General features: G+C 44.6%; 1 protein-coding gene across 1 annotated transcript in view; it reads right to left on the bottom strand.

Moving 5' to 3' along the window:
• The window catches only part of ITPK1 (inositol-tetrakisphosphate 1-kinase), a 151,411-nt gene that overhangs the window by 6,259 nt on the left and 118,748 nt on the right, over positions 1 to 26,404 (bottom strand). Inside the window, exons 5-9 of the mRNA XM_082485927.1 lie at positions 13,271 to 13,369; positions 11,369 to 11,409; positions 6,508 to 6,673; positions 3,831 to 3,898; positions 2,130 to 2,292 (exon numbers count right to left, since the gene is read on the bottom strand). Coding sequence (XP_082342053.1) covers positions 2,130 to 2,292; positions 3,831 to 3,898; positions 6,508 to 6,673; positions 11,369 to 11,409; positions 13,271 to 13,369 — 537 coding nt within the window. The remainder of the gene's footprint in view (positions 1 to 2,129; positions 2,293 to 3,830; positions 3,899 to 6,507; positions 6,674 to 11,368; positions 11,410 to 13,270; positions 13,370 to 26,404) is intronic.

The following is a 26,404-nucleotide window of genomic DNA, read 5'->3' as shown; positions in this document are numbered from 1 at the left end:
TCTACCACAACCCCTGCAGGACAGGATCACTTGAGGAAGACAAGGAAGGGGAAGCCCCTCCTTCCTGGGACCTCACTGAGACAGGAACAGTGAGATCCCACTGCTGATGCAGTCCATCTGCTGCTATCCTCTAGACTATCTCCAACTCGTCTTCAACCTATCCCATGGCGATAAAGCCAGTAGCCACCTTCTTTACCAACATGTTCACCACCAAAAAAATCCTGTGTGAGATACAATGTAGACCTGAGCACAAGAAGCTTCCCCACACACTCAAGTCTCTTGCAAGGACTGAAACACTCTATTAATTCAATGTCTCTTCAAAGACCAATTACTGTGCAGACTGAAACACAGGACTTGGGCTGAATATCAAAAACTATTGCCTTAGGGTAGAAGTACAGCAGAGCATGACGCTGGATGCAGTTCTGCAAACTTTTGCCACAATGAGAAGACATTACTCCTCTTTAGTTAAGTTTGCCACTAGTTGTTTCCTAAACTGGATTTTTCAGCATTTCAAGAAAAGGGGAATTTCAGTATGTGCAAAGTATCAAATCCAAAACAATGCTTGAAAAAACAAAAACCCCAAAACACCAAACCAAAACACAGTATGCAGGACTTCGAAAGAATGTCCTGTATCACTGACTTCAAGCTGTTTGAAATATAACCCCATTCATAAAGTTGATTTGGCTCCATGTCACACCCAATGTAGGTTGTTTCGCTGCTCTTGGCAGAAGGCTGTTTTCATGGGTCTGCAGATTGCGTCAACACCATATGGTAGAACCAAGCTGCAAAGTGACCTGAGAAGAGCAGGGCTGGAGTTTTAAAAGGAAGCCAGTCACTGTGGAGATAGACAGGCAGGGCACTACAGGGCAGCAGTGGGATTGAGGACCTGGATTGAAAGATTAAGACGACTCGGGGCTCAGGGCAAGATCTCCAGATGTGAAGATATTGCAGCCATATTGAAAACTCAGTCTTCAATGACAGATTAAACAAACCCTAACAGCCTGTGCATGTCTCTGGAAACAAACACCACTATTCAGGCAATGAGAGGAGATTCTCAAAGAGAAAAACCCCATGCAAAAGAGCATGAAATGAGATGATGTATTCTTTTCCTGTGTTAGGCTACTGAGTTTAGCACAAGTGACAGACCATTATCGCCTCCCGTTATCACAGAATCATAGAATGGTTTAGGTTGGAAGGGGTGTTAAAGATCATCTAGGTCCAACCCCCCTGCCATGGGCAGGGACACCAGACCAGGTTGCTCAAAGCCCCATCCAGCCTGGCCTTGAACACCTCCAGGGATGGGGCAGCCACAGCTTCTCGGGGCAACCTGTGCCAGTGCCTCACCACCCTCAGAGTGAAAAATTTCTTCCTGATATCTAATCTAAATCTCCCCTCTTATACACACTTACAACTCCTTTTAACAATTCCAGTGGTCAAGAAGCTTGTTTAGTTGTTTCCAAACATATGTTAAAGTAAAAAAAGTAGAGGACAAATTTACCCATTTTCACATGCTCTATTCTATTGTTCTACTTCAGGATCCACTTATGAGAACATGCAAAGATATTTAACCCTTTAAAGCACCTACAATTTTAACATCTTCAGATTGGTGTTCTTGCTTTTTTGCACAAAATGTCTTTTCATGGGGAATAAATTTGCACAGGAAGAGATTTTCAAGGGAACAGTTTGCTGCTTCCACCCCCTCAACACTTTTAATTGCACAGAGTCTGGAAAAAAAGAAATCTGAAAAGGCTCTCCTATAATAGAACTTATTCTTATTCTTTTCATCTTCAGAATGAGGGACAGGCTCAGAAAGGCCAGGTCCCAGCACACAGTCCCATGCTTCAATTCCCAGGCATCCCTCTGCAAGGAATGGCATCACAGCCATGCTACAGCTGGCCACTAAAATTTGACCGTATCTGCTAAGAGCTGGTATTTCAGTAGCGCATTCCATATCTGGATTAGGGTTCTGCCCTTCCCAGACTAAACAGTATCTGATCTCAGAACAATTTGGCTGCCGCTCTCCTGTCCCCTACCTGGGAAGCAATGATGTGAGACACCCAGAGTAAAACTTCACACTAAGCGTGCACTGCACGATTTCCACAAAGCGTGAGCGGAAAGGCCTTTCTCACCTGGGAATGCATTTATATCAATGACTGCATGCTGGCCGGTCTGATTGTTAATGATGATATCAATTCCAAAGAGGGAAACTCCCAGAGCTTGCCGCAGCGCCTTAGAGATTTCCCGGATGACGTCGTCATTTGGCCGCTCATATACTCCTTCGATTTTATCCAGCTATAGTGGAAAAAGACACGTTACTAAGGGACTCCAAAACAGTCTTTTCAGTGGAAAGATTAATTTTCAGAGGTTTCCAGGGGCATGTCCACCAAATCTAATTGCAGAGAATCGGTGGCATGAAACAGAGAAAGACACCAAAGAGAAACTGCTTTCATAATTCAGAATTAATTCAGAATCCTACCTAAATTGGAAGTTCATCTGCTCTAAAGCACCTAGTTCTTCCTCTTTGTACTGGCGCAGCTCCTCGAGAGACACAGCAGTATAGGAATGAATGGAGAATCAGACTCGCTGTTTTAAGTACTAGATCTATACCTTAAAAAACCAAATACAGCTGCTGTGTCTAACCCTGATTCTGGGTATCATTCTGCCATTTCAATGGCCCATGTGAAAGGACTCATAAGCCAGACTCCTGCTGTTAGTTTCATTTGAGCCATACAACACAACTCAGCTGATATCTTCAGGGCACGGGGTAATTCAAAGGGGATATCTTTTTTGTTGGTTTTCATGTATAAGCCATTCTACAAATATTTATCAGTACAAAAAACTCAGGTTATTTATGAATTTTTTTTACTTTTTAAACAACAGGTTATGCAGCAGAAGTATGCTGTTATGCCTACAGGAGTTCTGTATGGAGTCCGTATTTGTATGAGAGAGACGGCAGGTAAACCACAGGAGCATATACTCCTACAGGAGTTGTGTATGGAGTACGTACGTGTATGAGAGAGATGGCAGATAAACCACAAAAGCATATACTCTCTCTAAATTTGAAAATAAATTTAGCCATAAAGAGATTTATGACTAGCACAATTACAGCTCTAATATTTAGCACGCCCATCAGTGTTGCACACAAATTTAATCATTGCTGACTATGAAACTTCTCCCCAGTAAAGCTTGTGAAACAGAAAAGAATCTGGAGACTCAAGAGATTGAAAGGACCCAGTCCTGTAAAGTGACTTTCACAGCAGCTCAGTGCCTGAGAACAACTTTGGGTTTATGCACTCAAAGCTTATTAAAAGGACTGGTAACGCATGCATGAAACGGTGCACCGTGCTGGCACTGCCGGACTCTGAAGACACCCAGAAACGGTCCCATGGTCGGATGCGCTTGCGGCACAGACAGCTGTCTGCCCTCCGTGGCCCTGCCCAACGTAATTTCTCTGCTTGAATTTTCACCGTTTGTCTTTCCTCACAGAACTGAGTCCTAGAAGGATGATTGTGCTTATTAAGCTCTCTGGACAGGAAAAGGCCAGGTATTTGCATTCAGAACCTCATTCTTCCCTTTGCCTAGATTAGCTCTGGGGCATTTAGGGCTGGCAAGCAGCACAGGCTTGCTGCATCAGTGCTTCCTCACCGGAGCTCGGTAAGGAAAACCAGAGGGACACACAGTCATGCTGGTTCGTTGTACCAAACAGACCTCAGCCTGCAACACAGAAGCACACAACTTGTGAAGAGAGTCACTAGCTACTAGCGCTTCGATAAGAAAGGACTAGATAGTTTTCCAGCTGCACTAAAGGAAAAAAGACCAAGTGTACTTACTGCTGTTAAGACAGATGAGGATTCCGGCTTTGAAACATTGTGGCTGTTGAAAAATATTGATTCTCTGTCTGGAATGAAAAGCAGGTTATAAATAACTTTATACCAGATTTTAATTTCCAAAGGACTAGTGCAAGGAACAGTAGATGGCACTGCAGTCCCTGGAATCTATTCTCGCTCCCTCCCCGGCAGTCCCCCGCCACCACCCCACCTTTGCTGCATGGCACCCACAACCGGGTCACCCGTGGTTTTTGGACCTCAAACCACAGATAAGTACACCTGCATGGGGTTAATAGAAACCGGTTTCCTTTCCTTCACCAGAGCCAATTAACTAAGTTCAGTAAGATAATGAAGTTAATTTCTACTGATTTACTATACTCAAAGTGACAGTTCCAGTGGGAAGGCATGTGATAGATGGAGAAGCTGCGTTCCCTGCAGGCAGCAGATCGACAGCACCCAGGGTGCACTGAGATCCCCATGAACCTGGGAAAGGCACTGTCACCATGGAGGAAAGCAGTACATTTCACAGTCAGGACCGGCCCTCCCTTTGGAAGTACCACAGGAATGCACCTGGGAAAGGCACTGTCACCATGGAGGAAAGCAGTACATTTCACAGTCAGGACCGGCCCTCCCTTTGGAAGTACCACAGGAATGCCGGAGGCACCCTGAGGTAACAGAAGCCACTCACATACTGCAGTGGAAACCATGGGGAGACTTGTACCAGCACCTCCTGCCCTGCTCCCTCGGTGCTGAAGGTTTTACTGGCGGGGAGAAATCCACCACAACAAGTATCCCATTAGGATTCCCATCACAGCAGACTCATAGCATCATACAGACAACCCACATGGAACACCAAGACCAAAGTCTCAGCAGGCAGGTGGCACCAGCGATAGAGTATTTCTGCTCTGCTGGTCAATCTGAGCGGGCATTGAAGAGGAGCCACAGGGCCACATATGATAAAGATGGGGGAGCTGTGAAAAGCAAACCCAAATCCACCCCACAGTCTGACACCACCTTCCAGTAACTGAAGGGGGCCTACAAGAAAGCTGGAGAGGGACTTTTTACAAGGCCATGCAGTGATAGGACGAGGGGGAATGGCTTCAAACTGGACGAGACTGGATATTAGGAAGGAATTTTTCACTCTGAGGGTGGCGAGACACTGGAACAAATTGCCCAGGGAAGCTGTGGATGCCCCGTTCCTGGAGGAGTCCAAGACCAGGCTGGATGGGAGTTTGAGCAACCTGGTCTAGTTGGAGGCATCCCTGCCCATGGCAGGGGGGTTGGGACTTGATGACCTTCAAGGTCCCTTGCAACACAAACCATTCCATGATTCTATGAAATACTCTTCTTGCCTTTCCTCCCAGTTAGAAAGTCCCTGTACTTTCAGGCAGTCAGCTCCTGGAGTGCCTCACAGCTGCCAGATCTGCTTAATCATCAGATCTGCCTAGTCAGGTGCCTGCGGCATGGCCCCCTCAAACTCTCCTGATGAGGATGAGAAAGCCAGACACTTATCCTAATCTGCCCACAAAACTTATTTTTATGCAGGCTTCCAGACAACCTTCAAGTCTTACACCAACAGATGAGACATTAGCTAAGGCAGTTTTAGAAAGGTGCCTTAAAATGTTCTCTTCCAACAAAAGTACAGACCAACCGTCCTGATAGTTTATATGAACACAGATTCTGGTCTACCTAATTTGATCAGGACACAGAGTGAACCCAAATGCAAATACAGGCATACGCACCTACAGACAAGGACTTTTACCAGGACCCTACTATACATGTACTAACAAAATATGTATTTGTGTGCAGAACCTGATGATAAGCGCACATGGACATACTAAGATCAGCAGAAACCACTAAGAAAAGTCACAAGAAACTGACCCTTGTTAATCCACCTCCCTTAGTTCAATACCTTCTCCCCTCTTGTCCCCACCTCCCAGATTTGTCCAGCTGCAGGAAGATGATGCTCCCACCCACGCCCTGCTAATTCCTTCTTGCTTCTGAAGGCCCACAGAACGCAGTTCTCGGGAAACCAGCTTCTGCTCCATAAAGGCAATTTTAGTAATCTTTAATGAAAACCCTTCAAGTGCTGCTGTCTAGTGACATATAGGGAGGATTACTGTCCTCACTGACAAACCCATTCCTCCCTCCCCACGACACAGCTGGTGTCTACAAACCAAAGCATGCTTCTCACCAAGGTTTACAACACTGGGCCTCACATGAACAGACAGGCTCGTTTAGCACAACTGATCTTTACTTTAAACACACATACATAATCGAGGTAAAAATAGGGAGAGGAAGTTCTGAAATGATGGAATCCAGGAAATTCTCTCCAAAGCACATTTATAAACAAACGCAGGAACAAATGACACATGAACTTACTGTGAAATAAGAGAATTTCTCTCCCTCTCCCCCTCTCCACATGACATAAAACACTGTTTCTAACAGGTAAGACTCAGGTTACTGTTGCATAAATATTTACTGTATGAATGTCATTGGTATGTATTCCAGAGTAGATGAGTTATCTCCCTTCCTATTGAAATAATACAGCAGAGGAAACATGGTATGTAAGAACCATCTGCCTTCACTTCAGCAGTCTTTTCAAATATATTTTTCTTTTGAGTTGTTTGCTGCCAAGGCTCCAAGAATTGACATTTCCTTTTAAATTGGCACAACGTACCTGAGATTCCCGCAGAAAAGTTCTTTAAAGATGGTCTTTTTACCACCGTGTAGGATTCCCCGACCACGAAGACTTTATACAGCACGGCATTGTGATTGATGAAGCTCTGAATGACGCACGGGGGGCGGACAGCTTTCAGGCCCTCCTGGTTGAAGATGATCGCCATCTGGAAACACGCACAGAGTTGTGCACAAGTCTTTCAGTAATTTCAGTTACCCACCACCTGACTAGCAGTGAGGGAGAACATCTACTGGTGGATATATATTGACCACAAGTGAATTCCTTCTCAGGAATAGTCCTATTTCATTACATTTCACTTCACTGACACACAACTCTCCAAACGCTACTGGCAGTGCAGCTTTCATTTTTAATCAACATGTTCTCAGCTCTTTGCAATTTCATTTACGGCTTTTAGTTGGGAAGTTACTGCAACTGCAGGTACAACCAAAGGGTAAAATATTTGACCGACACAAACGACAAAGTCTGTATTGAGTACAAGCGCATGTATCATGAGAACAGAAGGAACATCTCCATGCACTAACTAGAAGAGTTCTTCCCCACAGCTCTGTTTCCCATGGTTTGGTTCAGCCCAGTTGCAATGGTCTAAGAACCAGGGTTTCATCCTCATCATCAGAGAACTTTTTTCAGACTCCAGTAGTTCTTACTGCTAGCAAATGCCGGCCTAATGATTTTCTTGGCTTGGTTTCACCCCATTACTCCAAATGGATAGTCCTCTTGAAGGGACTGGAACAAATATGCCAAAAGGCCTGAATGATGAACAACAGCTGCCTCAAACAGCACTGAAGCGATGCTGATAGGTGTAGAGAAGTACTTTGATGCGTCAGTATATATTCATAACATGCTATGCTGCTCTTTTCATCGATCCCTCTGTTACCATGCTTACATGCATGTATAATTATCATAACCGCAGTGCCCCATATTGCAGATTTATTGTTGGAGTACGGATGCTGCCATGGCTCCTACGCAGAACTGGCAGCAAGGACCATTCTGGCACAGGTGACAAAATTACTTTACACCAGTGTGCCTCTACAGAGCAGTGAGGGCAAACTTAGGTTTGCTCTCCATCCTCAAAGCCGTGAAAAAGCTATGCTCTAGTTATCTGAATATTGACCCGTCTTCATTACTCCAATGATGTTGGATCTTGTTATCCACAGTGCACAAGCGCTCGTTCAGAACCTGACATACATTTTATCTTCCTTTCCTCTGGGAAAAACTTCCTGCCACAGGTAGGGATGCACTGGTTAGAGCACCTTCCCCCTCAGAAGAGCCATGTAGACAACACTTAACCATCCAAGACTTGACCCTGCTGCCTCCCTCAGTCAGTGCAGGATGCGCAACACTTGCCAGAAAAATTCCTAAGCTCTGAAACACAAGTTTTTTCTTATGCCTGTTAATATTTTCTCACTGGTCTGCTTGGGCCTACTGTTTTACTCAGTATGCAGGGACAGTCCAGAGAGGCTAAGAGAATTCCCGTGGGTCCACAGCGATATACAGAATAAAACTGGAGCTTCCTGCCTCAGCATGGTGCAGATGACTTCTACTGCTTGCTCGCTCTTTCCATATGCCTCCTGTCAGTTTTTAGTGCCTTCTGAGATTAGCTGTATCTTAGCGAAGTCAGGGTCACTGGAAGGATTTTACAAAGGAATTTTACCCCTTTGTGCTCTCTCTTACGTATTACATAGGATCAGCTGCTCATTTGATGTACACTGTAATTTCAGACTGGATTTTTGCTAACACCTTAGTTTGTTTCTGTAATAAAAATAGTAAATACGTTTTGTTGTTCAAAAACATAGTCATGGTAAATGATGTACTGATTACATATTCATAGTTAAAAGTCTGAGCACATTTTTGTCCTTATTCCTCTTTATCTGGTAGACCACATTAGATCACGTAATTGTCTGCATGCATGCACAATGACTCATTAGATTAACATTTTCTGAGTTCAAGTCAATGTGTGTATTCATTATCTACTGGCAGGTCATACTCTTCCTGTGTCTCTATTATACCAGATGCTATCTATCTGACAGCACGGAGTGATTTTGTGATTGGTAACAACCTGTGCAAGAAACCTACTCTAGCCAGCGGAATCATCCATCAAGATGATTCGCAGCAGCAACATCATACCTCATTTATCTCTCGCTGGTGGCAAGAAACACTGCTCTCTTCCTCCTCCTGTGTAGGCTGTTGACATTATAGTATCTACAACAACATACTGGCAAGAACTGTGCTGTTCCTATAGTGTTCTCTTCAAATACCAGTTAATTAAGCCCCACAAACCACTCCTTCATAAGATGAGCAGGTACCTATCATCCTATTTTAGAAGTGTGGAAACCCAGAGACTTTATCTTCTCGGCACCAAACTGACCCAGGCTACTGGAAACCATGGGAAACTTCTCTTCTGCAAAGCTCTGTGCCACCAGCCCCATGGACTAGCACACAACCATGTAACTCCCATGGCGTTGTGTTACACTGGCTCACTGCGACGTCTTACGGTTTTTAGCATGCATGAATACAGCTCCAAGAATTCGCATGCAGGGTGCACTTGCTCTTTGTCATCTAGCACTGACCTGCTGTGTCTGGCAGTAACATGGGAACAATAGTTTATATCATAATTTCCAAATAAGATTTCTCATTACACATGCAGAGCTCTTTTGAAGGCAAAACAAAACGTTTGGCACCAAGAATTTTTACTGACAAGTTCCTTAAGGAATTCAGTCCCACAAAACGCTGTGATTCTCTGCCTTTTCATTCCTCTCTGCTCAACACTTAAAGAGTCATTCTGGACAGATTTCTTCTCTTCAGGTTACGGGTCCCAGTGATGTCTCACAGCAGGTTTATCAAAGGTCAGTTATGTTCTGACCTGCTGGCAGCTGGGAAGGACAACCATCAGGCACCATCTCTATTCAAGTCTAACAAACAGTGCTAGCAAAGCGGGGTTCAAGTGCTGAGCTGGCTAAAGTGACTTGTAGTGCAGAGGTCACGTAGAACTGTGGGACACCAAAAGATGACTATCTAACAGCACCTTGGCTTAACTAGCTCGTGTTTTCACAGCAAAATGCAGAGTCTGCCCACCTTGGCTGGCACCAAACCCAAGCTCAAGCCTGCACCTTCAGTTGTCCCTGTTAGCCAGTACTTGAACTTTCTGAATACTCATCTTACGAAGAAAAGCAGGTTTCTGGTCAGGCTGTGGCCTATTTCCAGTGTCAGCTCTGCAGTTGGAATATCTCTACAGAAAATGAAGCGATTTACCGAAAGCCAAAGAAGAAGTCATTAATAAAACAGGCAACATTTCTCACTTCTAGACCTATGCTCCATCTTTTAGACAAACTGTACTGTAAGCGGAGTATTTATTCTATGGTTCCCTTGCCATTATCGACCATAAAATAGCGATTACAGGACAGTTCCTCTGTGATCATAATACACTTCTGGACCATTCCTGAGAACTCAGCAACTCCAAAAGTGACTACTACTACTAACTATTTAAAGTACCATGCAAGACTCCAGGCTTTTATCCAGGGGTCCTCCTAGGCTCTAGTCATAAGTTCCTGTGATAAAGTGCAGCCTACCACTGTATTTTAGTCTAATTTTTGCTCAGAAAATGGAATTCTGGCAGGATGCTGAGGTATGTCTGCACTGTATGAAAGAACAGCGAAGAAAGATTCAGCAGGGAAATGAAGTCCAAGCCAGACTGGACAAGCACTGAAAGGTCCATGCATTTCAAGCTGCAGTTGCAGAGAAACCTTCTACAGAAAAACCAATAAGGAAGCTGGAGTCTTAAATTAATTCACAACCCAGTCCCCGTGTTCTCAGGAATGATAGCCAAAATTTATAGCGGCTGCTCCGACAAACTAACAGGACTGTCTGTCATGCTTGTAAAATGATCCAAGCTAAGGCCTGCATGAAAAACCTAGCTGCATTTTTGAAAGGAAGTACTGGTCACTCAAGATTTCAGCTGTAGGCATTCTGCTCTTCTAGATTTACATTTTACTTCAGGGCCTTCACCTCTCGGAGACGCTGCCGCAACATACTGCCTGTTTCAGGAGCAGCTGGGAAACCTGGACCGATGACCACGTTGTTAACAAAGGAAGCCAGGCGTTACGAGAGCCAGCAGCGAGGGCTGGATTCTCAAAACTGAGCGGCGGTGAGCAGGAAGGCAGGAAGCACAAATGGAAAAGAATTAAAACAAGACTCAGCTCGCCTAAATTTAGAGGAAGCCAGGCTCATGGGGAACGCGCTCCTTCCAGGAATACACAACCATTTTACCTGCAATTGCCTTACAGGAAGGAGGGAAAGCAAATAGTTCTACCAGCCCCGTTCTTCCCACAGCTCCAGCTGTGTTATTACAACTGAACATGCCTAGAAACGGTCTCTATTTGCTATTCCCTTCCCCTCAAGGAGAGGAACCAGCTGACCTTCACTCATACTTCTGCTTCATCTGCAGCACAAAACCTTTTCTCACCTGCATTGCATACATGCTGGAAGAGAAACATGGTGGGGTGGAAACATCACTTAGTGTGACCTCCCACCAAAGGAAAAGCTGAAGCAGATTCCCTGCAGACAAAGCTGACTGGAGACCACAAACTGCTAGAAGTAACTAGATGACAGAAGTTAGAAACTGCTGGAAAGAACTTCCACATCAAGAGGTTAAAGTCATATTTAACTTCATTTCAGATAAACCTGAGAAAATAATGGTGCAATTAAACACAAGGGACAGGCGGGGAAGGGGAATTGTTTGGACATAGCCCTCATTCTGCCTACTACAGGATTGGAAAGCACCAGCCGAATCACCATGGGGGGACTGGAAGCAGGGGTATAACACTGCAGAAGTTTTTAAGCTCACCTCATGAGAGTTGGTTCCATGGGCCACTCTGGTTTTACAAACTGGGTAAAGAAAAAAGAAAAAAAACAATGCACCACTGAAACAGGACACACAAACTCCTTATAAATCCCTTCCCACCCACACGCGCAAACACTGGAGTTCACCAGACCAAGGCACTGACTGTACCAGGTGCCAGTGAGGGTCTCTGCTTGAACAGTGCCTTCAATCACTGCAAAGCTTGGCTTCCTCCAAGCCCTACTCTCCCGACTCCTCCCTGTAACTAAGGTGCAAGCAGAGGTCATTATTAGCACTGGACAGAGATGCAAAGCATCTGTGAAGAAGTCAGTACCAGTACTGGTATTGCCATCCTGCCTACTCAGGGGGCATCTTCACAAGTATGTGATTTTGCCTGAGGCTGGAGCTACGTTACAGGTACCACAAAATAACACTGTCCTGAAAACAAGGGAACTGGGACACAGTGGAAACACACTTCTTTTCCTACCTCCCTGGTTTTGGGGAAGAGGAGGAAACCAAATGGGCTGAACTAAACTAAGATACAACATATTTTTGCAGGCAACCATAGAGGGGGACAAAAAACATAGAAAGAGCCCAGCAGTTCTTTCTTCTTCATATTCCTTATCAGCTGTGTATATTCTGGTTCTCACCTCCATCCTAAAACCAGTAAGAGGAAAGAAACAACATGCTCCTGCTGTTATAAAACCAGAGAACAGCTGAAGTCCCTGGGACCCACACGATGACTAGAACTGATGTTATTTATGTTAAGCTGAGGAGACGAAAACTTGGAAGTAGTGAGGAGGTGGACAGGACAAGACTTCTTTGGGGATTGTTGGCAGAGTCAAGAGGACAGGCAGCTATGAACAGCAGATGACCTGCACCAAAGTCCAAAACAAGTTGGTTACTTGAAATTTTGGAAAGTAGTGTATGATGTCTCAGACACATGCTCCAGAGAGCAGGAGCATTTTTTTTTTTTTAAAAGACAGGAGACAGAAAAAGCACTCCCACAATACCATGTTATATTGATTTTCAATATTATTTTTTAATTTCATCCTCATTTAAAGAAGTTGATTCAGGCCTTCTGAGCACTAGCCGCCTGTATCAAGAAGACAATGTGCATGGGTGAGGAAGCGAGGGCAAAGCGATTCAGTGAGCTTTAAATTACTACTTCACAAACTAGCTTCAGGAGTCCTGCCTCATTTGGGACAGCGATGGCAGAGAGGGAAAAACATGTTTTTTCCACGTGACTTTACCTCTGAGCTTAATAAATGAGGCAAGCACCAAGGGAACAAACACCAACTAAGCAATTCTGCTCACTTTACACTACAAGGAATCAAATAAAGGAATGAATTAAAGCACAAGCCCCCCAAAGAAACTTGCTACAAAGCACAAACGGTTCATAGCAGCTGTTTGAGGCTGGGGGCCCTTGCAGCCTGCTATCTACAGTAATTATTACACTCTTTCTTCTACCCTCTAAGATTATCTTTGTAGCCTGGACCAGGTAAAGGGAGGGATGGGTGAAAAAGGGGGCAGTCAGCAAGGCAGTGATTTTCTCAAGAAAAACAAGGAATGCAGCTGACAGGAAAAACTTGTTGCAGAAGTTCAGGGCAAGAGACTAACTTTGTTAGAACTATTGGCATTTCCCAGGAACATATGTTTACTGTAGCGAGGTGTAAGTAAGTAAGTAAGTAAGGAACATGAATAAAAGGTAAAGTAAAAGCAGACAGGGACAGGTTTTGTTCCACATTCCAAGCAGACTGCTTCAGAGCATTTGTTTCAGGAAGGTTTTAACATCCCTGGTGTTTTGGAAACGGAACCCACACTCCTACAGTGTTGGCTGCGTCTTGGGGGTGCATGTGCAATATTCAGAACCGACTAGAAGCATCAAGGAAAAACCCATGTACATACTGAAAGGGAATGCCAGTCCATTCTTCTCGATAAGCTGCAAGGTATCTTCTCCACAGGCACTTGTCAGCTCCATGAAGGGTGGTGAACAGATCCTCTCATCTGCAAGACAAAAAAAAAAAAAAAGATTCAAATGGAGATGAGGGGTTTAGCTTCTCAGTTGCACCATTACCAGCTCTCTCCACACCAACTCCTTGATGATTGTCAGTTTTACTTTAACAGTTGATATTAAAGCACTGGAAAGACTATCAGCCAGGCCTGAATTTGGGGTTCTGGAAACATTTCAGAAGATGAAAGGCCCAATTTTCAGATAATCTAAATGGAAATACAAAGCCTGTATTTTCACAGTTAGGCAGCAAAAACGATCACCTGCTTAGGAATATGTAGCTGCACAAGACTTAGCCAGTGAGGTGGAAAGCAATTGGGATCTTAGCTCTTCACATTATGCCTTCAAGCACAATTTTTCTAACGCATTTTAAAAAAAACCTGAACGGTCAGCAAGTGTGGCTGGAATAGGCAGTCTCACAAAGCCATCATTACTGTAGAGCCCTCAGGTGGCACATTCTAGTGTGGATTTACTTCAGCCAAGATGCCAGCCAGGTAATACATCCCACTGTCCACTGGGACCTCTCTGCCATGAAAGCAGTGTCCATTTGGTCTGGTAAAACCAGTCAGAGCATCACTGAGATACCTTGGAAAAACTCCTCTGTGGAATTTTATTAAAGAGAAAAAGCATGGGAAATCACAGTAAAACTTAGTAGAGTAGGTCTGCTCCAAGGTATTTCTGCTGATGTTCTGCTTGTTCACATGGGGTTGTGGGAAGGCTGGAGTCAAACCCCAGCCCTCTTAGTGACGCAATAGGTTGAACCGCTCTAGGATTCATGTTCTGTTCACTGTAGGAGAACTTTCACACAGATCATACAGAATGGTCAGGGTTGGAAGGGACCTCTGGAGATCATCTAGTCCAACCCCCAACTTTCATTCCTCCAGGAATGCAGCAGGAAAGGGGGAAAGCACTGTAGGATTCAAAGTACTTGAGCATAAACCTCTACTGCTCAAGAGGGCTGGGCTGCAACTCCAAGTGCAAAGAGAACCTTGGCTTCAGCCATGGCTCTAGGACAGGACAGCAGGCCCTTCAGACAAAAGCCGTGTACACATTGACAAAGTCAAAGCAAGAACATCACCCAAGTAAGAGCAACTATCCAACTTAACTCCTCAATGAGCACAGTCTTAAAAGTACTGCCTCCATGGAGTTTTAGCTATGGCCAGATTAACTTTGGAGCCACAAATGAGTTGTAACTTGAGTTAGTTGTGCTGTATTGAACTGCAATTCAGACCAGGTCTGCCAAAACTCACTTCTAAGACTTATTACCAGAGAAACAGCGTGACACCTTCCTCCAAGAAGCCACTCGAGACCAGCACAAATGATGGGGGCAACTGTATCTGGCAAACTCAAGTCACAGGTTTATATCAACCAGCAACTTGTCTTGAAAATAAGCAAAACGTGACTGTTACTACCATCCACATCTATCCCAGCGAGAACAGAGAATCCAAACAGGTGAAGGCTATGCTGTGCAGATGGTGTAAAAACTGAAAAGTACATGTAAACTAAAACCCTGGGAAAACTAACTATATACTCTGAGAGCGCCATGCATCCAGAAACCACTTTATAAGCATGTTTAGATTAATGCTTTTCACTTCATTATGAGCGTACGTCTATGCATGTTTCCTCACACAGAAGAGAAAATTGAATCACTGAAAATAACAGAGAGGCAAAACTCTATATTTTGGAATATCTATCTCAATCCATGCTTCAAGGCTCCAAGAATATCTGAGAACTCTGGCCATTAGCAATACTGTTGCTAGAAGCCGTCTTCTGTGAAAAGGCTATTCTCATACATCCTAAAAAGAACAGAAAGATTGATGCTTTGAGGTCAACTTCTACAAAGCTAAACAAAACATCCCAGACTTCAAAGCTTTCAGTTCCCTCCTATGAAAACAGAAAGCAGCATCCAAAAGTGACAGGTACTGTAATATTTACAAGCCTTTGCCAGACTGAAAGTTCCTTAGCTGGATGAATTTAAGGAATCAGATTTAGTTTACAGATACTTGGGAACAACTTTGGCTTGGCAGCTCTCCCACCCATATGCTTAAGGCTCACAAATAACTTTGTCTTCAGAGTGCAGACGCAGAGGGACGTATGGTTCCATCTCACTTCCCTCCTCTTCTCTCCCATGCAAACAGGAATGGGAGACAGGGAGGATTCTGCATTCCTGCCAATTACATGACACTTGCATGGGGAGATGAAGGAAGGGGCAAACAGTAACTTCTTTGACTTTGTACTTAGAAAAGACCACCTGGGTCAACAAAAAGTAGCAGAGAGAAGACTTAGCATCTCAAAGTGCTCCTGCTGACTTTGCACAGCTCTGGCATTTTCTCCACCAAGAAGGCAATTCTAGGCCACTGAAGCCTCTAAACCAGACCATTAATCACAGCCAGACCTGAGGACAAACAAACCCTCACTCAACGCAGGATTTCGGTACGGCCTACAGCTAGAAGGCGGCTCCTCTGAGTTAATGGCACACGCTGCATTCCTGAAAGTAGCGGTAGGTTTAAAAGAAAGTTCACCAGCTGCCAGTGATGATCCTCTCCTCCTTCCCAGGGTGGCAAACACATGCTGAAGAAGCATTCTCTTATCTCCAAACTCCTGCTATCAGAGCGACAGCAGTCTCAGCACATCTTCTCTGCACTGAGGTCCAGGACAGACCTAATTCAATGACTGAGGGTCAATCTCAGTACTGTTTTACAGCAGCATGGAACTACACCATACAATCCACGAAGTGCAAGCACACAGTGGTGCGTTGAACCCTCCCCTCTTCTCCTGCCGAGGTAAGCTGCTTTAGCAGGATCTTACTGAGCTGCGGTCAGGCGCTGGACCCTTGGCCACTGCCATGGCTTCTTTGCAAACCAGTAGTGACCAGTCACCATGGGAAACCATTGCCAAAGCGGACATCAGTAAATGCATAAAAAAATAAACATAACAGTCTAGAGGTGAGAATGGGCAACATGAGTGTGGCCCCACCGCTGAGCCTTCATATTGACACTACAGCCTCACCCTCCAGCCTAAGACCAAGCAATATTCTCATTTGCATCAGAGAGCCTTAGTGAGGATGAAACACTTCTATAAAAGCAGTCTGAGAGCTATTAAAGTATGAGGCCACAGCCATGGTATGTCTCCCACGGAGCTGCACCGCTAGCAGAAGTGACTCTGTGTGTGTCAGGACACAGAGCTGACACAACCCAGACACTGTGCAAGGAGCCGATGCTGATGCTCTTCTACCATCGGTACTCAGCTCTGAGCTGCATGCTGGGATGCCGCTGACTGGAAGAGACTTCTAAAACAGCAAGTTTGGAGAAGACTCTGCCTCATCTTCCATCCTTGGCTACATACAGGTGCCCTTAGTTCCCAAGAGATTATTACAAACACAATTTCTATGCTTTCCACTTTGGATCTGAAACTAAAACTCAGTTACTTCCTCCCTGCCTTTGCGTACGTAGATTGAATCACACGATAAACAGATAACCGTGATTATTAACCCTATCTTCATGCAGCCTTTACTGAACTCAAGATATCAGCAGGAAAAATCTCTCTATAAGTCATAGGACTGTTGTGATTCAAGAGGCCGTACATTTTTACAGGGTGCACTTAGTGGTAGTTCTGTCTTTTTCAAAGTGCCTGGTAGCCTCTGAGACATCTGCCTTTGAAATACATCCAGGACTCCAGGTGGACCATGTCAGGTCCAGAACTGCCAATTTAACAGCAAGAAGGAAAGACTCTTCAGATCAGGAGAGTGTTCAGCTTTCACTTCAGACAAGTACCAGAAGTATCTGTAGCATTTTTGTTATTAGAAACAACACATCATAATTAAATTTAAAATTCAAAATGCTGTCACTGTGTTCCGCCCCCGTCTTTGTCCTCGTTTTTATTGTATGACTTGGCACGAACTTTGTGGTGTCTGCTTTCTGTATTTTCCTTAAATTATTCTCCCTTTTCTTCAAGATTATCTGATCTCTCAGGGAGCTCCCTCTCTCCTCTTTTTTTTTTACTTTCTGCATATTTTCTCACCCCCATCCCCATTTCTTCTCTATGCCGGTCTTCTTTTCAACCATCATTTCTGTTCTTCCACTGCTACCTACACTTTATCCCTCCATCCCCTTTGAGTGGAGATCAGAGCCGGGATCACGTTCATTGCAAACACAAGGGGAGTGTTTGCAGCAGGACCTGTGAAGACAGCAGGGAAGCTGGCACTACGAAGTCAGGGGTGACAGGCGGCCATCACCTCCCTCCGCGCAGCGTCGAGGAAGTCAGCTCCGGCACGTCCTGCTCTAGGGTGACCCTTCTCAGAGCATCATTCCATTCCCACGGAGCAACAATGTTATTATGAAGGTTTCTGGTAAAACTGGATGAATTTTGTTCAGTAACTTTACTTCTTAGCTGGGCCTCGTCTAACTACTGAAATTAACTGCATATTTTGCAGACAGTGTTCACTCTCTCAGAGTGATAAGACCTATGTTGATAGCTGATGCCCAGGCATGGGATGCAGAGAGGCTCTTGCTTATACTTATTGCTCTAACCCCCAGGGCCAACCAGCTTTATTATTTGCCCCGTTGGAGGGTCAGAAGCAGAAAAGCATCGTGGGGTCCCACCTGCAGGGAGGAGCGGACAGGACAGGTGACCCAAAACTGACCAACAGGGTATTCCATCCCATCTGCCTCATGCTCAGTATAAAAGCTGAGGGATCAAAGGGTCAGCTCTCTTCCTTCAATGGCCGACATCTGAGGAGGACTCTGTCAGTTCGTCTGCCTTTGATCCCAACCCTGAATCCAGATCCGGAATCCAGTTCCCCTCCGTCACTGAGTCCAGCCTGGGACTGCCCCAGTGCCAGCCGGTGATGTGATTGTCATCCTGGGAGCTTGATATGGTTTTGTATATATTTCATTATTTCCTTTTATTTTATTATTAATATTTCATTAAAGTAGTTTAGTTCCTTCTAAATTCATACGTCTCTTTTTCCTCCTCCGCCTCTCTCTTTGAAGAGGGGTAGAGGGGAGCAACTGTCGGTCCCATCTGAGGTCCCCCAGGTCCTCAGTAGCTGATTTGGCCTAAACCACGACACCGATGAAGGCCAGTTTTACAGTTTTACGAGTAACACAGCTAACCAACAAGAGAGAGGTGAAAAGGTACCCAAACCAGAGTGTTGGTGCCAAGGAGGGGATTATTCGGGATGAAATTCAACAATAGTGACAGGAGCAATGGGATGTTAAGACGGGGACGATGCAGACTAAATACTGGCTGGGGAAACAAGTATTCTGGCAGTGAGAATTGGTGGAAATCTTTATGCTTGGGACTTGCTTTAAAAAGAGATGCTGAGCAGTGCTTCTCTACCACCGTTACAGGATACCCAAACCCCCAAAAGGAAGAAGGCACAAGAAACCCAACACTGAACACACACTCCCATTCAGCAGGTAGGCAAAATAGATAGAGAAAAAGTTAGAGTTCCATGGCTGTTCCCAGTTGATCCAAATCTTACATTTTAGTAAATGGAAACCACGGTGACAGGGTTGTACAAGACAGTCCCTGGATGGTTTTTGATGAGCGTAGATGGTCCTTGCACTAAAAAAGGTTGAGAAGGACTGACACAGAGGACAGCTGTGGATCACTGTGAGGAAAAAATAAACCATAAGAACAGAAGAACCATAAAATAGTTTCCTATTCAGATTTCTTTGGTCCTTATGATTTTGGAGAAGTAAGACAACAAATAATAAATTGCATATCCAATGCTCTGCATTCGTAGATCAACAAACTGCATTTCCTTCTCTTCAGAGTTTAAAAGGAGTTTAAAAAGAGAGTTCATGGTCATCTGTGAGGATAGCTCAAAACCTGTGGCTAGGAAAAATAACCATGAGGAGGCCACTGCCTATTAAACTTTAGATTTACAGTCTCAACACGTCTCCCTACCTTGTAATTCACCATCTTTCACCACCTAATCTAGGGATTAGGAAGCAGAGCAGACAGGTTGAAGAACGAGTATTTATTCCCAGTACCACCAACCTCTTGCCACAAGACCATGACCCAATCATCAAACCCGTCCTGTCTCTGAGTTCCCATTTGCAAAGTAGGGAGAAGGCTTTGCCTCCCCTTGGCGAGGAGATATTTGTGGAGCTAGTTTAAAGGTTTCAGGAGAAAGAATTTCTGATGCTATTGGTGTCATTACAACCACTGAACAAACTACCTGTTTGAAACTTCAGTCTGAGCATCAGCAACCAAAATCCTGAGAGTGTCACTGAAAAAATATAAACCAACAGGTGTTTACTCAAAAGCATCCTATCTTCTGACCAGGCTCAGTATTGTCTCATTAGCAGCATCATTTTCTCTGTTTACACACAGAAGGTAACAGGAGCATCAAACGAGGGGCATGCTGAGGAGAGGGGAACAGTAAAAGAAGTTGGTACAGTGAACTTCTGAAACAGGTGGAGGGAGGATGCAGTTTGTGAAGGGAGCACGAGAGGAGGCCTGGAGTCCCCCTGGTGTGCAACAGACTTGGCCCAAAGCACATGAGTTTGTGATCCCCTAATTCTGCTTAGCAGTTACAAACGGAGCAGAGCTTGTGCCTGAGTTGCTCTCCGTGGCTGGAAAGGCTGCCAGGATTATTTCTGAAGAAACAGGGTGCATGACCTCTGTATCACACAATGCTCCATGCTGAGAAATGACAAAGCTGCTCCTGAAAAGTACTGGTCTCTGCTGTAAACACCCTTAAGATAAGGAGAAAAACATCCGTGTCAAAATCAGGACTGGCTCAGGTCAGTCATCATCCAACGCTCATGGAGCGAATGTTAAGCCTTAAGCTATCCGAAAGATTTACAGCAAACTGTATCAAACTCTAAACTTCCTACTTCGTTGAGAAAAGCCGCTCTTTAATAGAATAGTTGGCTCTGTGATTTGAAAATGCTTCAGCCTCTTTAAAAATAAATACATTTTCAGTAAACTGTAGCTTCCACCAGCTTGCACTGCTGCACTCTGCTCCTGGGAGGATAGAGAGGATGCAGAGTCAGGGCAACATTTTTTTCTCCCAATACAACAAGGGGAGGAAATCTGAACTTCCAGCTCACCCCTGCCTCCTAAGTTCATTTTCAACCAAAAGAACAACCAACCACACAGAGAAACTGGCAGGTTCTTTTTTTAGCACGCAGCTGAACATTATCTTGAAGGTATCTTAATTTAAATCACTATGCGACTGGTGGGTTTTGCCCTTCACAATCCCTTTAATCATTGCAAACTTATCACAGCTTTGGACTGTCACTTCTGCTAAGGTCAAAAGTTGGTACGTGAAGGAGTCAGCCGAGCTAAGCCAACCTGTAACTTCACAGCAGCCTAGTCTCTATCATCTGGAAGAACCCCTTCCTCACTCCTTCCTCTAGTAGACAGTTTTTCAGTTGAAGCTTCATAAACCCCACAACTTCATAAAAACGACAACTTTACAGGGTTTTATTTTAGCACTTCTGATCTGTATTAAAAATATTCTCAAGTTGTTTTCTCTTCTCCTCAGACGCGTGTGTGCATGAGGAATATTGGCAGAACAGATTTAGTTCAAACGTACGTCAATCTGTACTGATCCCTGAAAAATCAACCCATATTTGAACATCCGTGTGTTTGCATCTTACTCTTAAGTCTGTGAGGGGGAAATTCCAGTTCTCATGATAACGCTGCTGTATTTGCAGAGCATTTGGCAACACATTCCAAAGACACAAGAGGGCAGAGCAGACTCAGCTTTGAGGGCACAATTTTAATCTTACCCTAGCTTGACATACAAGGAATTGTGCACTGAATATCTATGTCAAATGGAACATCTGCAGAGCAACATTTATTTATTTCTAATAAAGTAGTGAATTTGAAGCATCTGGGCAGTGAGTGAGGAAATCTCACAACTGAATATAAATAAGAAACTATTCAAAAAATTCCCAATAACTTGCCATTTCCACGCAATTTAGGAGTGCTAATTATGGGGTTTGAACATGAATTCAGCTTAGATTGAAGAAAAATGATAAAAGATAAAGAAGAATTAAAGGCGAAAGTCAAAGTAAAGCCAACCTGATGGAGTTTTTTCCCCCAGCTGAACTCTTTTTCAGAGACAATTATTCACAAAGCTATGTTCTGTACAGGATCCTCCCTTACCTTTTAGATCTAGACTTCCATCTTATGCCCACTTTCCTCAGTGCTCCTTTCTGAATCCTGAGAAAGGAATTCACCTCATCTCTTGGGTGCTCAGGCTGAAAGAGGCAGGTTTTGCAGACAAGCATTACTCAGCTCACTCGTGGTGGCAGAGCTTCATGGGTACCCGGCAGTAGAGGAGTACAGCTACAGACATACTTTCAGCTAAATTGGATCTGTGGTGAAACACGTTCATTGATACAGCCCAATAAAGCGAGCTCACAGCCATGTAACAAGTTAAGAGGTGACAGATTATGTGATTCAAGAGACAGAGTAAAGGCTGGGAGATGTGTGTTCATCATCAAATACTCTCATTTTTCAGTAGGTAAGAGCAGTTACCCACCACCTTGCAAATGCAAGGGACAGGAGCTTTGCAGTTGAATGGACTAACTTTCCAGGAGAAGGAAATAAACCTTCTGGTGCTTCTTAGACTCTGTGTAAAGAAGAGTGTGAGGCAAAACTCTCTGCTAAGTAATGATGAAAGGTGGAGAAAACCTGCTAGAACAGCTTTTGTTGAAACGGTAGCATTTACTCCTTAGAGCACCGAAGCTGTATCAAAACGTTTCAAAATCATTTTTCAGGCTGGAGTGTTCGCAATGCTACAGGAAGAATGAAAGCAATTTTCCTCATCGAGGAAAAAAATGAAAGGGACAGTTAGCAAGCTCAAAGATGACTTTATCTGCATTTTTACCTCAACAATGTTCTGCTCAGAACCGTGGCATTGAATGTATTGATATCTGTGAAACCCCAAAGGCATTTCCAGACGAGAGACAATGAAAAATCTGCTCTGTATGTCTGCTCTATATTAAAATGCAAACGTCAGGTTCACTGTGAATACCTGAACCCCATTTAAAGGCAACTCAAGTTGTCTCTAAACAGTAGTTTGTATCTGCTCTTTCACGTGCTTACCCATATATGTTAGATGCAGGAATGATAGTTAGCATTGCCATTCTGAAGCAACAGAAGTCTCTGATTTTAGTACTTTTACCAACATGGACTACCCTAGTACACAGAATGATAAACGAGTCTCAGAACCAAGAGCCAGTGTCCAAATATGGCTCCTTCCTCTGAAATACAAAAGGTATCTCATGGTCCAAATGCAGCTTATTTCATGCTTCCTCTCCCCAGTACTGAGCTAACAAACTATTTAGACTAGCACAAAAGAATTTCCAAGCTAAATTTCCATTTGCATACTACATACCTCCAGGACGGGAGCCGGTGGGATGTTGGTTTGCATCCCCCTGGCCTAGATGGTAGATGAGAACAACACATAGTGGCCGATACTTCCCTGTATAAATGCACACAGCTTGAAAATGGCCAGGGAGCACCAGGTGTGGTGCAAATATATTGTTATACGCTACGTGTTAGAGTTTGAAGGAAAGGTGTGAGGATCAGGGCCCTCGTGCTTGAACAGATAACGTAGTTACCAGTTATAAGAACCAAGGTTCCTCATAACCAACAGACGCACATGAGAAATTCCCAGCAAAGACAGCACCAGTTTGCTCCATGCAGCGGGATGCTAATCATACCCAGGAATTCAAGGCGAGCCTTGAGGGCCCAATACTGAACCTCTTACTGATTTTATTTGCATGTAAATCTACTGACTTAAATGAGTTACTTCCTCTCGGTTGAAGAATCCGTTTCCCCCTGTCTTATGCAGAGTACAATGTCTAACAAAAAAGGAAAGCACCAGTGAGTATACTCACGGCAGGGGGCAAGATGACAGACATGACACAGGCAGCTTTTTCTTGTCCATGACAGAGTTCATTTGCAGACATTAGAGTACCCAGAAGAGTAGAGTCCACTGAAGCTCTTTATAACTCTAATCTAAGTGGGTTGATGGCCCTTAACCAGATCAGTTTAATGAGCTTTTGGAAGCTAAATCCTGGGAGAGACTACACAATGCATATCCCACGCTTTCAGTAAATACCACTTCCAATCTATACATGCTCAGTCAGAGGCAAAGCAGCAGCCCACAAGGAGTGCAAAATAGCGACAAAACTCCCTCTGAGGTATAGAGGCACCTCAGGGATACACTGGAAGGGGCTCTGACAGTATCAGCCGATGCCAGACCAAGCCTCCTGCAGTAGCTGTGCTCCACTTTTGGCTCCTGTTCCAGACCATGCCACCGATGACAGGGGAAACATGAATAACTACCTGCCTTTTATTACTTTACCAACTCACACGTATGTGAACACCAAGTTAAGTGCAAGAGATTACACGCAGATGTATGAAACACAGCAAGATCCTAGGATAACACTGGATAACAGGAGAGGTGCATTGCTGCTGCTGACAGCAAACCCTGTGGCTGAGCATCTCCACTCAGCCACGTTGTGGGTCCACCTCTGTAACTGGGAAACACTGGTTCTGGCCTTGAAGGATTCGGCTCTGCGCTTGTTTGTGATGGCTTAACCAGGGTACAACGCACCAACCAAGGCTGCTGCTCACGACAGGGACTGGGGTGATTTGATGACTTTTCCAAAGTGGGGTGGATAGGGCCCACTCTGAAAGCAAGGAGAAGAAATAACTTCTGAGACAAACAAGCTATGCCTGTTTTCAACACCAGAAAGAAAAAGAGCAAAGACCTATCTACGTGGGAAAGCTTTGTCGGTGTATGTTTTTCTTTTATAACTATGTTAGTACAACTATAGCAAAGGAATGCACACACACCACATTGTTTACATTGGATTAGTTTCTTCCGTTAGAAAGTCTTCAGACAGCCCTGTACATTTTTTTTCCTAAAAAACTGCAAGACGCTCTGGGTAGATACTGCAGGGAACAGCATTCCCACACCCGATCCCAGACGGTCAAAACACTGTGCAACACCTGTGAGAAGCTACGGGGAGGCAAGGACCAGCAGTCCTTACCCGCTATCCCGAAGCCGTGTTGTTTCAGGGAGCTGACGCTATTTCCACACTTCTGACAGGCTGCAAGGAGGAAATCCTGTGCACCAGGATTCTGGCTGGCACCGTGAAGAAAAAGATAGTGGCGGCTGAATTGCAAGGGGCATGTGTCCAAACTTGGTATATCTATGGATATAATCTGTTCAAACGCCAACCCTCTAGCAGCATCCAGAACAAAGTGGTTTCTATTTCTATTTTCTCTCGCGCTGTGAGGCTGGGTCTTTGGCCCCATCTTTGCTGCCATCGATGCCCGAGTCCCTGGTTTGATGCTGGGCATGTCAAGCAGCTAGCAGCAGCCAGAAGTCTCTTATTTCCTGAAAACCTCAATGCTTCAAAGCAGCACGCCCAGTATTTCATCCCTTCCAATAACACTTGGGCAAAAGGGAGATGGCAATAAAAAGACAGCTGGAGGAAGGACAGCTCCACCAGAGCGGAGTCCCTGACCGACGTGCCAGCACATGTGGCAGCACCAGGAGCCAGGCGCCCTGTGACAGCAGCCTCCTGAGTGTGGCTGTGAGCTCCCAGAAGCTGTGTGCCAACGGATAACCGTGACGGAAGGGGGAATTCATCTCACCTAACTCCAGCCAACTTGTCTATGCGAGCTATATGTGTAGCAGCGTAGTCAGTGGAAACGGGCGGATCTGGACAGTTATTTACCTTATATACTCAATCGTTTAAGATCAATCACTTCTGGACTTATCTATCTCTGCCCGCTGATTGCAGAGAAACATAGACTCCTGGCACTGAATACACATGCAGCTTTTAGCAAGATAGTGTCAGGTGCAACGAACTGCCCTTTGCTGCCAGACAATTACCTTCACAAGAACTGCTGCTCAAAGTAATCTTCCTGTTTTCCTGAAACGTGCATTCTTGTCCTGCAGGGAACAATGCTGACCTGTACAGCCGGAATACACAAAGAAATACATATCATCTTCTGGCTTCAGTTACTACACTGACTCCTAATTCACGAACCTGCTACCACCTCCTGTCAAAGAAGCACGACAGCACGAGTGGAGGAGATGTCCGCATGCAGAACCACCCCGAAGGAAAGCCCAGGAAGGACAGAAAGCCTGTGGCTGATTTCCTCAGTTTATATCTAGCAACACCGGCCAGGACAAATAGTCTCCGGAATCATATTCTCCACTTTGATTAGTTCCCCAATAAACTTACTAGTATAAATAGTGTAAATATTACCCTGGTCCACCTGACTGTAGGTGTGTCTCTTGTTTCGTCTTGGACCCCTCCGCAGAGGCTTGCTGCTGCTTATGGAATCTTTTGCTTGTAACAACATATTGGCCTTGGATTACACCTCCTGCTCTTGCTGAACTATTAGTATGGACTCACGCACTGAGGGAAATTTTTTTTCTGTGTATCGCTTTGTACTGCATTGGGCTGGAGGAGTTGTACCGGCCTCTGCAAGTAGTTCCTATCTGGTGCCATAAGGACCAAATGTACTGAGGTATACTTCTTTTTCCCCCATTGGTTTACCCATTTAGGACTTGATATAAAAGCTCTCTCTGTAATGCCTAAAAACCAATGAATCAAGATTTAAGGTGCATGGGAGGTGCTTTCCCTAAATATTAAAACATTCTAAAAATTGCTATGCTTTCTACATATAATGGCCACATCTTCATTTATCTCTTCTTTATCCCCTCCCTTTTATGAATGCAGCAAAATATTCACTGTCCAGGCCCTCTCATCTTCAGGGTCCTTTAGTTAAAAGACTGCCCCCACCTCTTCTCACCCATTGCTGGTTGTCCTCTTTGTCTACCCCAGAGTCTCAGCTGCTCTTCTGTTGACTCAACCCTGTCACCGTCCCTGACCTTCCCCTTCCCACCACACTGCCATCTCGTCAAAAGCTTTCTCAAAGATAAACTCCTTCTGTGACATTTCTAAAACCAGGCCCTTCTTCAAGCCCCCTTTCCCAAAACTCAAGCTTAAACAAACACTTTTTTCCTTTCCCCG

This window comes from Vanellus vanellus (genome assembly GCF_965231255.1).
Source record: "Vanellus vanellus genome assembly, chromosome: 6".
NCBI classification, from domain to species: domain Eukaryota; kingdom Metazoa; phylum Chordata; class Aves; order Charadriiformes; family Charadriidae; genus Vanellus; species Vanellus vanellus.
Note: the sequence above shows the minus strand (reverse complement) of the source record. Positions and strands in the feature narration are given on the sequence as shown.